This window comes from Rattus norvegicus, chromosome 8, assembly GCF_036323735.1.
Source record: "Rattus norvegicus strain BN/NHsdMcwi chromosome 8, GRCr8, whole genome shotgun sequence".
In the NCBI taxonomy this organism is placed as follows: Eukaryota; Metazoa; Chordata; class Mammalia; order Rodentia; family Muridae; genus Rattus; species Rattus norvegicus.
The window spans coordinates 65,004,231-65,019,333 of record NC_086026.1 but is presented as its reverse complement, the minus strand read 5'-3'; the positions used below and the strand labels follow the sequence as shown (position 1 = coordinate 65,019,333).

The 15,103-nt window shown below is 39.5% G+C and overlaps 1 protein-coding gene across 10 annotated transcripts in view; it reads left to right on the top strand.

Moving 5' to 3' along the window:
* Nucleotides 1–15,103, top strand: part of Scaper (S-phase cyclin A-associated protein in the ER) — a 399,452-nt gene that overhangs the window by 208,907 nt on the left and 175,442 nt on the right. For 9 of the 10 annotated variants that reach the window (NM_001427719.1, XM_008766363.4, XM_039082386.2 and 6 more), the window contains one exon: nt 7–133. In NM_001427719.1, the coding sequence (NP_001414648.1) occupies nt 7–133 (127 nt within the window). Of the gene's footprint in view, nt 1–6; nt 134–14,865; nt 15,050–15,103 lie in introns of those variants that run through there. The other variant, XM_063264795.1, reaches the window with a different exon arrangement.

Below are 15,103 nucleotides of genomic sequence, written 5' to 3'. Positions count from 1 at the left end.
TTCAAGGCTTCAGAGATTAGCCAAAGATCTTGTAAAACAACTTCAAGTACAAGACAGTGGCTCTTGGGTAAATAATAAGGCTTCAGCTTTGGATCGGACCCTCGGCGAGATTGCTAGAATATTAGAGAAAGAGGTATGTAACAAGCCTTTCTTGCTTGACCTTTGATCTTTGGGATGATTTTTCATTATGACAGGAAATACAGCAGAATTTATGCTTTTCTTCTGTGTCATTAAAAGCCAGTCAACAATTGATAAATAATTTAAAATTTTTGGTTTTGTATTACTCTGTTGTTTCTTTTGGTTTTAGCAAAATCATAGTTAGACCATGGTTTTCTGTGATAATTTCCCCTTAAAAATGAATTCTTTACTCTCAACTGATAACTATGCAGATATGTAATTTGATGGCACAAAATATAAAGCATTGAACTATGTACCTTGTAAATTGAAAAAAAATCTATGAAATACCAATTTCTTACCCATTTTAGACAGAAAATTTGATAATTTTCTTTAATAATTTAAGAGTTACTGTCTCAGCATTGCTTTAAAATCTGTTATGATCCTAATGGAATTTATTGCACACAGAAGAAATATTAAGTATAGAGTTCTATATAATAAATAATATCAATAATGTGTCATTTTATTTTACCCTAGTCCTTTTATTGTGCAGTTATCTCATTATCTGGCTAATTTCACGCTTTCTCATGTTTTTACATTTTCTTTCAAAATAATTCTTAAAATTTGTCTCGAGAATTTCATACTATAATTACATTATTTCCTGGTAACCAAATGACAGTATCACAAGTTAATAATTTATTAGCATTTAGGCGAAATCTCATTTATCATTTAAAGTAATGACTATGTATAATTATTAGCAGCATTTTTATTTTTGTTTTCTAGAAACAATATTTCTTTTGAAATTAGTTTTATTGCTTTGTCATACAAATTTTTTCTTAAAATATAGTAACTATTGTCATATGTTTGACCTTTTTAAAATATATCATAGACTTATGTTATTCATCGGATCTGTATTATAATTTTATTAGACTTATAAATGTACCTGGAATATTTTCATTCATCTTCTGTATTACAAAGTACTTGATTGTGTTAATACTATATTTTACCCATTTATCAGACATCAGAATCACTAGAGGGCTTGCTAAAACACATATTGGATTTCTGATTTAGTAGTTTTAGGGTGGGTCCCAAGAATTTTAATGTCTAATATGTTCCCATGAGATGGTGGTGGTGTGAGTCCAAAAACCTTATTTTGGGAGTCAGTGCTGCAGGCTGGGCACATGCCTTTGGTGTGGGATTGCTGGGTTCTCAGCTATATGAATGACAAACCTTTATGCTAAGCTGCACTCTGGCATAGACGGTACAGTCTGCCACGGGAACCAACAGCGGCACATTCAGTGCTGCCTTGTGGCAGAAGCACATAATGAGTTCCTCTCTAAAATACCCCTTTCAGAGTGTTGAAGAGCTCATAAATTGGTAGTTGTCAGCGTGTGCTTGGTAGAGTATTTAGAAGTTTGATATGGTAGGAGAAAATATTATATACTAATGATTTTTTAAATTTGAAGTAGATAGTATTTGTTTAAAGATACCACTCCTGTAGCTAATCTCAGGAAAAATATTTTAGAAATTATTTAAAGAAATTTTAAGGAGTTAACATGATCTATATAAAAACGCTATTTAGTATAGATGCCTAAATATGATTAGTTAATGCACAAAGGGGCAATTTACCAAATACCACTGGTGGTTTTATGTAACGTTAAGGAGAGAAAGTGTTGTCTGGCTCCTAGTCTAAATGGTCTGTGTCAGGAACCTTGCTGTGAAGCCTGCCTTAGTGTGCAGCCTGCAGGACCACCTGAGAGTGTCAAGTTAGCCACAGAAAGACCCTCTGCTGATTTTATAATGAAATTCCTTTTACCTGGCCAAGACACACCAGCTTCACAAAGACCTATGTTCTGTACACTGCACTGACACTGCAGTGTAATTCAGCTGCTATTTGTAACTCAGGGCTGGGAATTGTAAATAACCATCTTCTGATAGAAGGCTGCCTGGAGTAACAAAACCCAGGGAAATATCTGACAGCAGCCCGTCAGTGACAAGGGAGGGATTGGGGGCTCCTAAGTCCCCCTCACTGAAAATGGAAAAAAAATGAGTTTTGAGGAACACCTCCCGCACACCCATGCGCGCACACACACACACACACACACACACACACACACACGCACACACGCACACATGTACTCCTCAACTCTCTCTCTCCCTCTCTCTTTTTGAAACGGGGTCTTACTGTATTGGCCTCTGCTTCCCAAGTGCTGACATTAAAGGCACTTGCTACTATGCCCAGTTGAGGACTTCTCTTAATTCAGACCCCAAAGCACTAGTGTTTTCTATTACTTCTCTGATACAGTTTCTTTATATAATTTTTCTGAGATTCTGAGAATTTTAAACCTAATAGCTTAAGTTTACTGATAAAAATCTCTCTTGTCCCAGAAGTGATCCAAAATAAAAACTCCTGGGATTGTTAGGTCTCCTTTTTTTTTCCTTCAGAAATGAACAGTATGTAAAATTTATTGCATGTGTTATTCTTTTTACAATATGTAACAACTTCCATGTATGTGTGTGTGTGCGCGTGTGTGCGTGTGTGTGTGTGTGTGTGTTTGTGTCTTGTGTAAAGTTGTGTCAACTCTCAAAAAATGGAGAAAATGGGATTTTCTTTAAAGAACTGTAATGTCAAAGCAAAAGAAAAAACTTAGAAAGTGGAGCGTCTGAGTGCCCATGAGCACTTGCCCGCCTAAGGCAGATGGAGAAAGAAGTTTAAGGGCTGCTGAGGTGTGAGGTCTAATAGAAGGTTTCCTCCATAATGATAAGACCAGAACAGTCTGCTCCCTCAAATAGTGGAACTTCTGTGTACTGCCAGAGACTATGAAGGAGGCATCTTGGCACAGTATAAAATTTATAACCCAAAAGTTTTTTTCAACTCCATTTCACAGCACTTTTGTTATTTAAATGCTGGGTAAAATTTGAAATGGTCTGGGGAGGGAGAGCTGAACCTTCAGAGAGTCAGACAAGCCTGGGAAACCAGAAGAGACTGCTCTCTGTACATACACCTCGGACGCCAGAGGAAAACACCAAAGGCCATCTGGAACCCTGGTGCACTGAAGCTCCCGGAAGGGGCGGCACAGGTCTTCCTGGTTGCTGCCGCTGCAGAGAGCCTGTGGGCAGCACCCCGCGAGCAAACTTGAGCCTCGGGACCACAGGTAAGACCAACTTGTCTGCTGCAAGAGAGCTGCCTGGTGAGATCGGGACACACAGAGGCAGAGTTCATCTAGGACCGGGCACGTCCTGTGTTTGCCGGAGGTCCCACGCCTGCGGATCCCGGCCCGTAGCAGCTCTCTACTCCCAGACCCTGTGGGAAAGAGACCTCACCACCTGATCAGGTGGGCACTCCTGAGGCTGCAGAGCAGAAGAGACCACCAACACTGCCCACCCCTGCCCACATCCCTGGCCCAAGAGGAAACTGTATAAGGCCTCTGGGCTCCCGTGGGGGAGGGCCCAGGAGCGGCAGGACCCCTGCCTAAGACACCGCCGGAACCTGAAGGAAACAGACCAGATAAACAGTTCTCTGCACCCAAATCCCGTGGGAGGGAGAGCTAAACCTTCAGAGAGGCAGACAAGCCTGGGAAACCAGAAGAGACTGCTCTCTGTGCACACATCTCGGATACCAGAGGAAAACACCAAAGGCCATCTGGAATCCTGGTGCACTGAAGCTCCCGGAAGGGGCGGCACAGGTCTTCCTGGTTGCTGCCGCTGCAGAGAGCCTGTGGGCAGCACCCCACGAGCGAAATTGAGCCTCGGGACCACAGGTAAGACCAACTTTTCTACTGCAAGAAAGCTGCCTGGTGAACTCAAGACACAGGCCCACAGGAACAGCTGAAGACCTGTAGAGAGGAAAAACTACACGCCCAAAAGCAGAACACTCTGTCCCCATAACCGACTGAAAGAGAGGAAAACAGGTCTACAGCACTCCTGACACACAGGCTTATAGGACAGTCTAGCCACTGTCAGAAATAGCAGAACAAAGTAACACTAGAGATAATCTGATGGCGAGAGGCAAGCGCAGGAATCCAAGCAACAGAAACCAAGACTACATGGCATCATCGGAGCCCAATTCTCCCACCAAAACAAACATGGAATATCCAAACACACCAGAAAAGCAAGATCTAGTTTCAAAATCATATTTGATCATGATGCTGGAGGACTTCAAGAAAGACGTGAAGAACTCCCTTAGGGAAACACAGGAAAACATTAATAAACAAGTAGAAGCCTTCAGAGAGGAATCGCAAAAATCCCTGAAAGAATCGCAGAAATCCCTGAAAGAATTCCAGGAAAACACAATCAAACAGTTGAAGGAATTAAAAATGGAAATAGAAGCAATCAAGAAAGAACACATGGAAACAACCCTGGATATAGAAAACCAAAAGAAGAGACAAGGAGCTGTAGATACAAGCCTCACCAACAGAATTCAAGAGATGGAAGAGAGAATCTCAGGAGCAGAAGATTCCATAGAAATCATTGACTCAACTGTCAAAGATAATGTAAAGCGGAAAAAGCTAATGGTCCAAAACATACAGGAAATCCAGGACTCAATGAGAAGATCAAACCTAAGGATAATAGGTATAGAAGAGAGTGAAGACTCCCAGCTCAAAGGACCAGTAAATATCTTCAACAAAATCATAGAAGAAAACTTCCCTAACCTAAAAAAAGAGATACCCATAGGCATACAAGATGCTTACAGAACTCAAAATAGATTGGACCAGAAAAGAAACACCTCCCGTCACATAATAGTCAAAACACCAAATGCACAAAATAAAGAAAGAATATTAAAAGCAGTAAGGGAAAAAGGTCAAGTAACATATAAAGGCAGACCTATCAGAATCACACCAGACTTCTCGCCAGAAACTATGAAGGCCAGAAGATCCTGGACTGATGTCATACAGACCCTAAGAGAACACAAATGCCAGCCCAGGTTACTGTATCCTGCAAAACTCTCAATTAACATAGATGGAGAAACCAAGATATTCCATGACAAAACCAAATTTACACAATATCTTTCTACAAATCCAGCACTACAAAGGATAATAAATGGTAAAGCCCAACATAAGGAGGCAAGCTATACCCTAGAAGAAGCAAGAAACTAATCGTCTTGGCAACAAAACAAAGAGAAAGAAAGCACACAAACAAAACCTCACATCCAAATATGAATATAACGGGAAGCAATAATCACTATTCCTTAATATCTCTCAACATCAATGGGCTCAACTCCCCAATAAAAAGACATAGATTAACAAACTGGATATGCAACGAGGACCCTGCATTCTGCTGCCTACAGGAAACAGACCTCAGAGACAAAGACAGAAACTACCTCAGAGTGAAAGGCTGGAAAACAACTTTCCAAGCAAATGGTTGGAAGAAGCAAGCAGGAGTAGCCATTCTAATATCGAATAAAATCAATTTTCAACTAAAAGTCATCAAAAAAGATAAGGAAGGACACTTCATACTCATCAAAGGAAAAATCCACCAAGATGAACTCTCAATCCTAAATATTTATGATCCAAATACAAGGGCACCTACATATATAAAAGAAACCTTACTAAAGCTCAAAACACACATTGCACCTCACACAATAATAGTAGAAGATTTCAACACCCCACTCTCATCAATGGACAGGTCATAGAAACAGAAATTAAACAGAGACGTAGACAGACTAAGAAAAGTCATGAACCAAATGGACTTAACAGGTATTTATAGAACATTCTATCCTAAAGCAAAAGGATATACCTTCTTCTCAGCTCCTCATGGTACTTTCTCCAAAATTGACCATATAATTGGTCAAAAAACGGGCCTCAACAGGTACAGAAAGATAGAAATAATCCCATGCGTGCTATCGGACCACCACGGCCTAAAACTGGTCTTCAATAACAATCAAGGAAGAATGTCCACATATACTTGGAAATTAAACAATGCTCTACTCAATGATAACCTGGTCAAGGAAGAAATAAAGAAAGAAATTAAAAACTTTTTAGAATTTAATGAAAATGAAGGTACAACATACCCAAACTTATGGGACACAATGAAAGCTGTGCTAAGAGGAAAACTCATAGTGCTGAGTGCCTGCAGAAAGAAACAGGAAAGAGCATATGTCAGCAGCTTGACAGCACACCTAAAAGCTCTAGAACAAAAAGAAGCAAATACACCCAGGAGGAGTAGAAGGCAGGAAATAATCAAACTCAGAGCTGAAATCAACCAAGTAGAAACAAAAAGGACCATAGAAAGAATCAACAGGACCAAAAGTTGGTTCTTTGAGAAAATCAACAAGATAGATAAACCCTTAGCCAGACTAACGAGAGGACACAGAGAGTGCGTCCAAATTAACAAAATCAGAAATGAAAAGGGAGACATAACTACAGATTCAGAGGAAATTCAAAAAATCATCAGATCTTAGTATAAAAACCTATATTCAACAAAACTTGAAAATCTTCAGGAAATGGACAATTTCCTAGACAGATACCAGGTACCGAAGTTAAATCAGGAACAGATAAACCAGTTAAACAACCCCATAACTCCTAAGGAAATAGAAGCAGTCATTAAAGGTCTCCCAACCAAAAAGAGCCCAGGTCCAGACGGGTTTAGTGCAGAATTCTATCAAACCTTCATAGAAGACCTCATACCAATATTATCCAAACTATTCCACAAAATTGAAACAGATGGATCACTACCGAATACCTTCTACGAAGCAACAATTACTCTTATACCTAAACCACACAAAGACACAACAAAGAAAGAGAACTTCAGACCAATTTACCTTATGAATATCGACGCAAAAATACTCAACAAAATTCTGGCAAACCGAATCCAAGAGCTCATCAAAACAATCATCCACCATGACCAAGTAGGCTTCATCCCAGGCATGCAGGGATGGTTTAATATACGGAAAACCATCAACGTGATCCATTATATAAACAAACTGAAAGAACAAAACCACATGATCATTTCATTAGACGCTGAGAAAGCATTTGACAAAATTCAACACCCCTTCATGATAAAAGTCCTGGAAAGAATAGGAATTCAAGGCCCATACCTGAACATAGTAAAAGCCATATACAGCAAACCAGTTGCTAACATTAAACTAAATGGAGAGAAACTTGAAGCAATCCCACTAAAATCAGGGACTAGACAAGGCTGCCCACTCTCTCCCTACTTATTCAATATAGTTCTTGAAGTTCTAGCCAGAGCAATCAGACAACAAAAGTAGGTCAAGGGGATACAGATCGGAAAAGAAGAAGTCAAAATATCACTATTTGCAGATGATATGATAGCATATTTAAGTGATCCCAAAAGTTCCACCAGAGAACTACTAAAGCTGATAAACAACTTCAGCAAAGTGGCTGGGTATAAAATTAACTCAAATAAATCAGTTGCCTTCCTCTATACAAAAGAGAAACAAGCCGAGAAAGAAATTAGGGAAACGACACCCTTCATAATAGACCCAAATAATATAAAGTACCTCGGAGTGACTTTAACAAAGCAAGTAATAGATCTGTACAATAAGAACTTCAAGACACTGAGGAAAGAAATTGAAGAAGACCTCAGAAGATGGAAAGATCTCCCATGCTCATGGATTGGCAGGATTAATATAGTAAAAATGGCCGTTTTACCAAAAGCAATCTACAGATTCAATGCAATCCCCATCAAAATACCAATCCAATTCTTCAAAGAGTTAGACAGAACAATTTGCAAATTCATCTGGAATAACAAAAAACCCAGGATAGCTAAAGCTATCCTCAACAATAAAAGGACTTCAGGGGGAATCACTATCCCTGATCTCAAGCAGTATTACAGAGCAATAGTGATAAAAACTGCATGGTATTGGTACAGAGACAGACAGATAGACCAATGGAATAGAATTGAAGACCCAGAAATGAACCCACACACCTATGGGCACTTGATTTTTGACAAAGGAGCCAAAACCATCCAATGGAAAAAAGATAGCATTTTCAGCAAATGGTGCTGGTTCAACTGGAGGGCAACATGTAGAAGAATGCAGATCGATCCATCCTTATCACCCTGTACAAAGCTTAAGTCCAAGTGGATCAAGGACCTCCACATCAAACCAGACACACTCAAACTAATAGAAGAAAAACTAGGGAAGCATCTGGAACACATGGGCACTGGAAAAAATTTCCTGAAGAAAACACCAATGGCTTATGCTCTAAGATCAAGAATCGACAAATGGGATCTCATAAAACTGCAAAGCTTCTGTAATGCAAAGGACACTGTGGTTAGAACAAAACGGCAACCAACAGATTGGGAAAAGATCTTTACCAATCCTACAACAGATAGAGGCCTTATATCCAAAATATACAAAGAACTCAAGAAGTTAGACCGCAGGGAAACAAATAACCCTATTAAAAAATGGGGTTCAGAGCTAAACAAAGAATTCACAGCTGAGGAATGCCGAATGGCTGAGAAACACCTAAAGAAATGTTCAACATCTTTAGTCATAAGGGAAATGCAAATCAAAACAACCCTGAGATTTCACCTCACACCAGTGAGAATGGCTAAGATCAAAAACTCAGGTGACAACAGATGCTGGCGAGGATGTGGAGAAAGAGGAACACTCCTCCATTGTTGGTGGGATTGCAAACTGGTACAACCATTCTGCAAATCAGTCTGGAGGATCCTCAGAAAATTGGACATTGAACTGCCTGAGGATCCAGCTATACCTCTCTTGGGCATATACCCAAAAGATGCCCCAACATATTATAAAGACACGTGCTCCACTATGTTCATTGCAGCCTTATTTATAATAGCCAGAAGCTGGAAAGAACCCAGATGCCCTTCAACAGAGGAATGGATACAGAAAATGTGGTACATCTACACAATGGAATATTACTCAGCTATCAAAAACAATTACTTATGAAATTCATAGGCAAATGGTTGGAACTGGAAAATATCATCCTGAGTGAGCTAACCCAAACACAGAAAGACATACATGGTATGCACTCACTGATAAGTGGCTATTAGCCCAAATTCTTGAATTACCCTAGATGCCTAGAACAAATGAAACTCAAGACAGATGATCAAAATGTGAATGCTTCACTCCTTCTTTAAAAGGGGAACAAGAATACCCTTGGCAGGGAATAGAGAGGCAAAGATTAAAACAGACACAGAAGGAACACCATTCAGAGCCTGCCCCACATGTGGCCCATACATATACAGCCATCCAATTAGACAAGATGAATGCAGCAAAGAAGTGCAGGCCGACAGGAGCCGGATGTATATCGCTCCTGAGAGACACAGCCAGAATACAGCAAATACAGGGGCGAATGCCAGCAGCAAACCACTGAACTGAGAACGGGACCCCCGTTGAAGGAATCAGAGAAAGAACTCGAAGAGCTTGAAGGAGCTTGATACCCCTTATGAACAACAATGCCAATCAACCAGAGCTTCCAGGGACTAAGCCACTACCTAAAGACTATACATGGACTGACCCTGGACTCTGACCTCATAGGTAGCAATGAATATTCTAGTAAGATCACCAGTGGAAGGGGAAGCCCTTGGTCCTGCTAAGACTGAACCCCCAGTGAACGTGATTGTTGGGGGGAGGGCAGTAATGGGGGGAGGGTGGGGAGGGGAACACCCATAAAGAAGGGGAGGGTGAGGGATTAGGGGGATGTTTGCCTGGAAACCGGGAAAGGGAATAACACTCGAAATGTAAATAAGAAACACTCAAGTTATTAAAAAAAAAAGAAAATAAATTTTGAAATGGTCTAAGATCTTTGAGATAGCATTCTTGATGGTAAAATAAATACAAATATTTCACCTTAGGCCTCAGATAATTTCTTTCTTACTACGTTATTTATTTACATGTGTGTAAGGTCGGAGGACAACTTATGGGAGTCGGTTTTTTTCACCATGTGGATCTCAAGGATGAAGCTTCAGTGGTCAGGCTTGGCATTCAGTGTTTTACCTGCTGTGCCTTCTCACTGGCCTACTTCAGATAATTTTTATTAAATAATTTGAGAAGGACAAACAGACTAGCACATCAAAAAAGACAGACAAACAAAGAAACAAACAAACAAGCACAGAAAGAAGTAAGCTGTGGTGAGTCTTACAAGAAGCCATGACTACAGGCTTTGTAACTCCTAGCAGGGGCTACAGAGATACTCTAGGTGGCTGTGAAGGAAGTGAAATACAATCTTGAAATTACCTACGAGAATTAATTAGCACTAGTGACTGAGTAGATCTCCTATTGAAGACAGTAGGATCGGGCAAAGGCAAAATATAAACGAATTATGCTGTTAGAAAGGTAATGAGTTCAGTTGGTGACTCAGATGTTGTGGATGAGACTCAGTAGATAGTGTGCTGTTGACATATTTGCCCAACTTGTGCAGAAAAAAAAATCTTTGGAATCTTAGAACATAAATGATCAAGACTGAAGAAAAACCATGTTTTGAATGAGAATCCTAAGAGTCCTCAAGCAGAGCTGACGGGTGGGGATGTGTCCAACTCTGCAGAGCTGAGTATCTGCACAGGTCTCCATCGCCAAGTTTACTAGGGGTTCCAGATCACTGCACAAGACTAGTAACCCAAGAATGGAACAGAAGCAAATATAACATTCACTCTGGATAATGATAACAGTCTTCATTTCAAATCATTTCAACAAAATTTCCAAATAGAGTATTGGATAGTAAAATAAGTAGGCATATAAAGAGAACACTGGCAGAAATAAAAATCTCTATAAGCTGACTTACTGACTTTCTATAACTATGCTTACAAAATGCAAGGCTGAATTCCTTTTTTTCTTAAAGACATGTAGCATGCGTAAGAGAAAATGGACATTTGAGACCTGAAACCTGTAGTAATCAAAAATAACAGTAGTAATAAAAATAATGATAAAAACTGTTGGATATAGAGAGAATTAGTATTCTAGAAGATAGTTCTTAAGAAGGAATTTAGTCTAAACTTGTAGAAGGAGGAAATATACAAAAATAAGAGAAGAATATTAGTGGTATGATATCTAGTAAATAGTGGACCGCAACCTTCGAAATGCCCTTACCCTTTAATACAGTTCCTCATGTTGTAGTGACCCTCAATCATTAAATATTTCATTGCTGCTTCATAACTATAAATTTGCTATTATAACAAAATGTAAATATCTGATATGTGACCTCTATGGACGTCATGACCCGCTGGTTGAGAACCACTGCTCTAAAAGAGACTAGAGCAGAAGTAACACTTGAAGTAATTGTTACTAAGAATGTTCCAAGAACTACAAATTAACCCACAGATTTAAGATCCACAGTGAAGTCCACTCAACATTATAATAAAGGAGTGAGAGGACCCACTGACAAGCCATCATCATTCACAAATTTGGATTCTCAATTCCTAAGCAGAATTTTAGCAAACTGAATCATAAGTGTGTGTATATATGTGTGCGGGTGTGTTCTCTCTGTGTCTGTATGTGTGTAGAGAGGGGGCTGTTCTCTCTGTCTCTGTGTGTGTTTGTGTGTCGGGGGATGTTCTCTCTTTGTGTGTGGGGGTGTTCTCTGTGTGTGTGGGGGCTGGTCTCTCTGTCTGTCTCTGTGGGGGGGTGTTTTCTCTGTGTCTGTGTGTGTGGTGGGGGAGGTGTTCTCTCTGTGTCTGTGTGTGTGTGTTTTAAGATAAACTAGTATTTCAAAGCAAAGCTGGGGTTGGGGATTTAGCTCAGTGGTAGAGCACTTGCCTAGCAAGGGCAAGGCCCTGGGTTCGGTCCTCAGCTCTGGAAAAAAAAAATTGGATTCATTGATGATATAATTGGCTTAATGCTGGGAAATTAAATTAACAGAAGAAATGATCATTTGAGAAATACAGTCAAAGAATTTGGTAAGTTTCATACCAAGTCGCTGTGAAGATCCATATTAAGCCATGATGTGAGGAAATTGAAATTTTCTCAGTCTGACAAAATATATCTACAAAAAATTATATCAAAATCAAACCAGTAAAATGTTAAAAATGTCCCCTGTAAAATAAGAAGCAGAAGAGGAGTGCTTACTACTACTAATTCTCAAGTACTGTTTAGCAGGAAAAAAAAAGACAAAGTATAAGACGAAAGGAAAAAGTATTTATTAGCTATGATAGAATTGTATATAAATTATTTCCATAGAAATTATTATAACTATCAAGTTTCTTTGTTTTTTTAGAGGATTTTTAAATTTACATTTCAAATGTTATTCCCTTCTCAGTTTCCCATCAAAAACCCCTATCCCATCCCTACTCCCCCTTCTTCTATAAGGGTGCCCCCCACCCATCCACACACCCTTTCTTGCTTCCCCGCCCTGACATTTCCCTACACTGGGGGGTTAAGCCTTTACAGGATCAAGGGCTTCTCTTCCTTTGATGCCCAACAAGGCATCCTCTGCTACATATGCAGCGGGAGCCACGGGACTGTCCATGTGTACTCTTTGGATGGTGGTTTAGTCCCTGGGAGCTCTGGTTGGTTGGTATTATTGTTCTTATGGGGTTGCAAACTTCTTCAGCTCCTTCAGTCCTTTCTCTAACTCCTCCAATAGGGACCCTGTTCTCAATTCAGTGGTTGGCTGTGATCATTTGGCTCTGTATTTGTCATGCTCTGGCTGTGCCTCTCAGGAGACAGCTATATCAGGCTCCTGTCAGCATGCACTTCTTGGCATTAGCAATATTGTCTGGGTTTGGTGGCTGTATGTATATGGACTGAATCTCCAGGTGGGGCAGGCTCTGAATGGCCATTCCTTCAGTCTCTGCTCCAAACTTTGTCTCCATGTTTCCTCCTATGAATAATGTTTCCCTTTCTAAGAAGAATTGAGGCATCTGCACTTTGGTCATCCTTCTTCTTGAGCTTCATGTGGTCTATAGATTGTATCTTGGGTAATTCGAGTTTTTGGGCTAACATCCTCTTATCAGTAAGTGAATACCATCTGTTTGTTTGTTTGTTTGTTTCTTGTGGTTGGGTTACCTCAGGGTTATCTTACTAAGGATGATATTTTCTTGTTCAATTCATTTGCCTGTGAATTTCATGAAGTCATTGGTTTTAATAGCTGAGTAGTACTCCATTGTGTAAATGTACCACATTTTCTGTATCCATTCTTTTGTTGTGGGCTATCTGGTTACTTTCTAGCTTCTGGCTATTATAAATAAGGTTGCTGTGAACATAGTGGAGCATGTGTCCTTGTTATATATTGGAGCAGCTTTTGGGTATATGTCTAGGAGAGGTATAGCTGGGTCCTCAGGTAGTAATATGTTCTATTTTGTGAGGAACCTCCAGACGGGTTTCCAGAGTGGTTGTACCGGCTTGCAATCCCACCAACAATGGAGGAGTGTTCCTCTTTCTCCACATACTTGCCAGCATCTGTTGTCACCTAAGTTTTTTATCTTAGCCATTCTGACTGGTGTGAGGTGGAATCTCAGGGTTGTTTTGATTTACATTTCCCTGATGACTAAGGATGTTGAACATTTCTTTAGGTGCTTCTCAGCCATTTGATATTCCTCAGCTGAGAATGTTTTGTTTAGCTCTGTACCCCAATTTTTAATAGGGTTATTTGATTCTCTGGGGTCTAACTTCTTGAGTTCTTTGTATATATTGGATATTAGCCCTTTAACGGATATAGGATTGGTAAATATCTTTTTCCAAGCTGTTGGTTACCATTTTGTCCTAATGATAGTGTCCTTTCCTGTGTTAGTCAGGGTTTCTATTCTTGCACAAACATCATGACCAAGAAGCAAGTTGTAGAGGAAAAGGTTTATGAAGCTTACACTTCCACATTGCTGTTCATCACCAAAGGAAGTCAGGACTGGAACTCAAGCAGGTCAGGAAGTAGGTTGATACAAACGCCATGGAGCGACATTACTTACTAGCTTGCTTCCTCTGGCTTGCTCAGCTTGCTTTCTCATAGAACCCAAGATTACCAGCCCAGGTGGCACCACCCATAACGGACTGTGTCCACCCCCCCTTGATCACTAATTGAGAAAATGCCTTACAGCTAGGTCTCATGAAGGCATTTCCACAACTGAGGCTTCTTTTTCTGTGATAACTCCAGCTTGTGTTAAGTCGACTCAACTCTGAGATAGTGTGTCTGTCTTTGTCACTGAGGTGCGTTTACTGCATGCACCAAAATGTACTGTTTAACATATCCAGTCACTTAATTTTAAACGGAGATTAATTCCAAATGTTAAAAACCTAAACTTTTAGAAGATAACATTAACTAATATCCATTTACTTTGCTGTTTTGTGCAGCTGGTGGTTAATGTAGCTCAGTTATATATTATTAGACCTGTGTGAGGTCCTGCATTCAGAACCAGTCAGTGTTTCTCTCAAAAATATATACAACTATCATTAAAAAGAAATCTGTATGAATTTGACTTTTAAGAATAGAAACTTATATTCAATAATATATATCTATAAGAATAAAAAGCATCTGGGGTTGGGGATTTAACTCAGTGGTAGAGCGCTTGCCTAGGAAGCGCAAGGCCCTGGGTTCGGTCCCCAGCTCCGAAAAAAAGAACCAAAAAAAAAAAAAAGAATAAAAAGCATCATGGGGAATTTTATATGTGTAATTAAAAGATTTTTGTATAAATTAAGAAGGAATTAATCAAATTCTGAAGAATTTATACTTTGTTCAAAGAATAAACACTGTTAGTAACAGAGAAAATAATTAATTGATTATTCATTCTAATAGAAGAAATTGAAATAACCAATAACCTCAAAAATCAGCTTTTTTACTAATCAGGAAAGTTTAAATCAGGAACTCATTTTTTAGAATATGATTTATGTCACAGGATGGCAGAATTTCCAACACCTGGAAACAAGACGCTGGAAGGAGGCCCAGAGCATTGGGGACATATCCGTACAGGGACACGTTGGGACTGTCACTTCTGTCAAGTTTGCTCTTATTAACTGAAGTCGTGAGCATGTATGTGTTGTGAGCACAGTATGCAAAGACAGCATTGATCATAGAGACTTACTCAAATATCAGTGGCTAAAAAAGGCAAATTAATGATTGTCTTATAATATAAT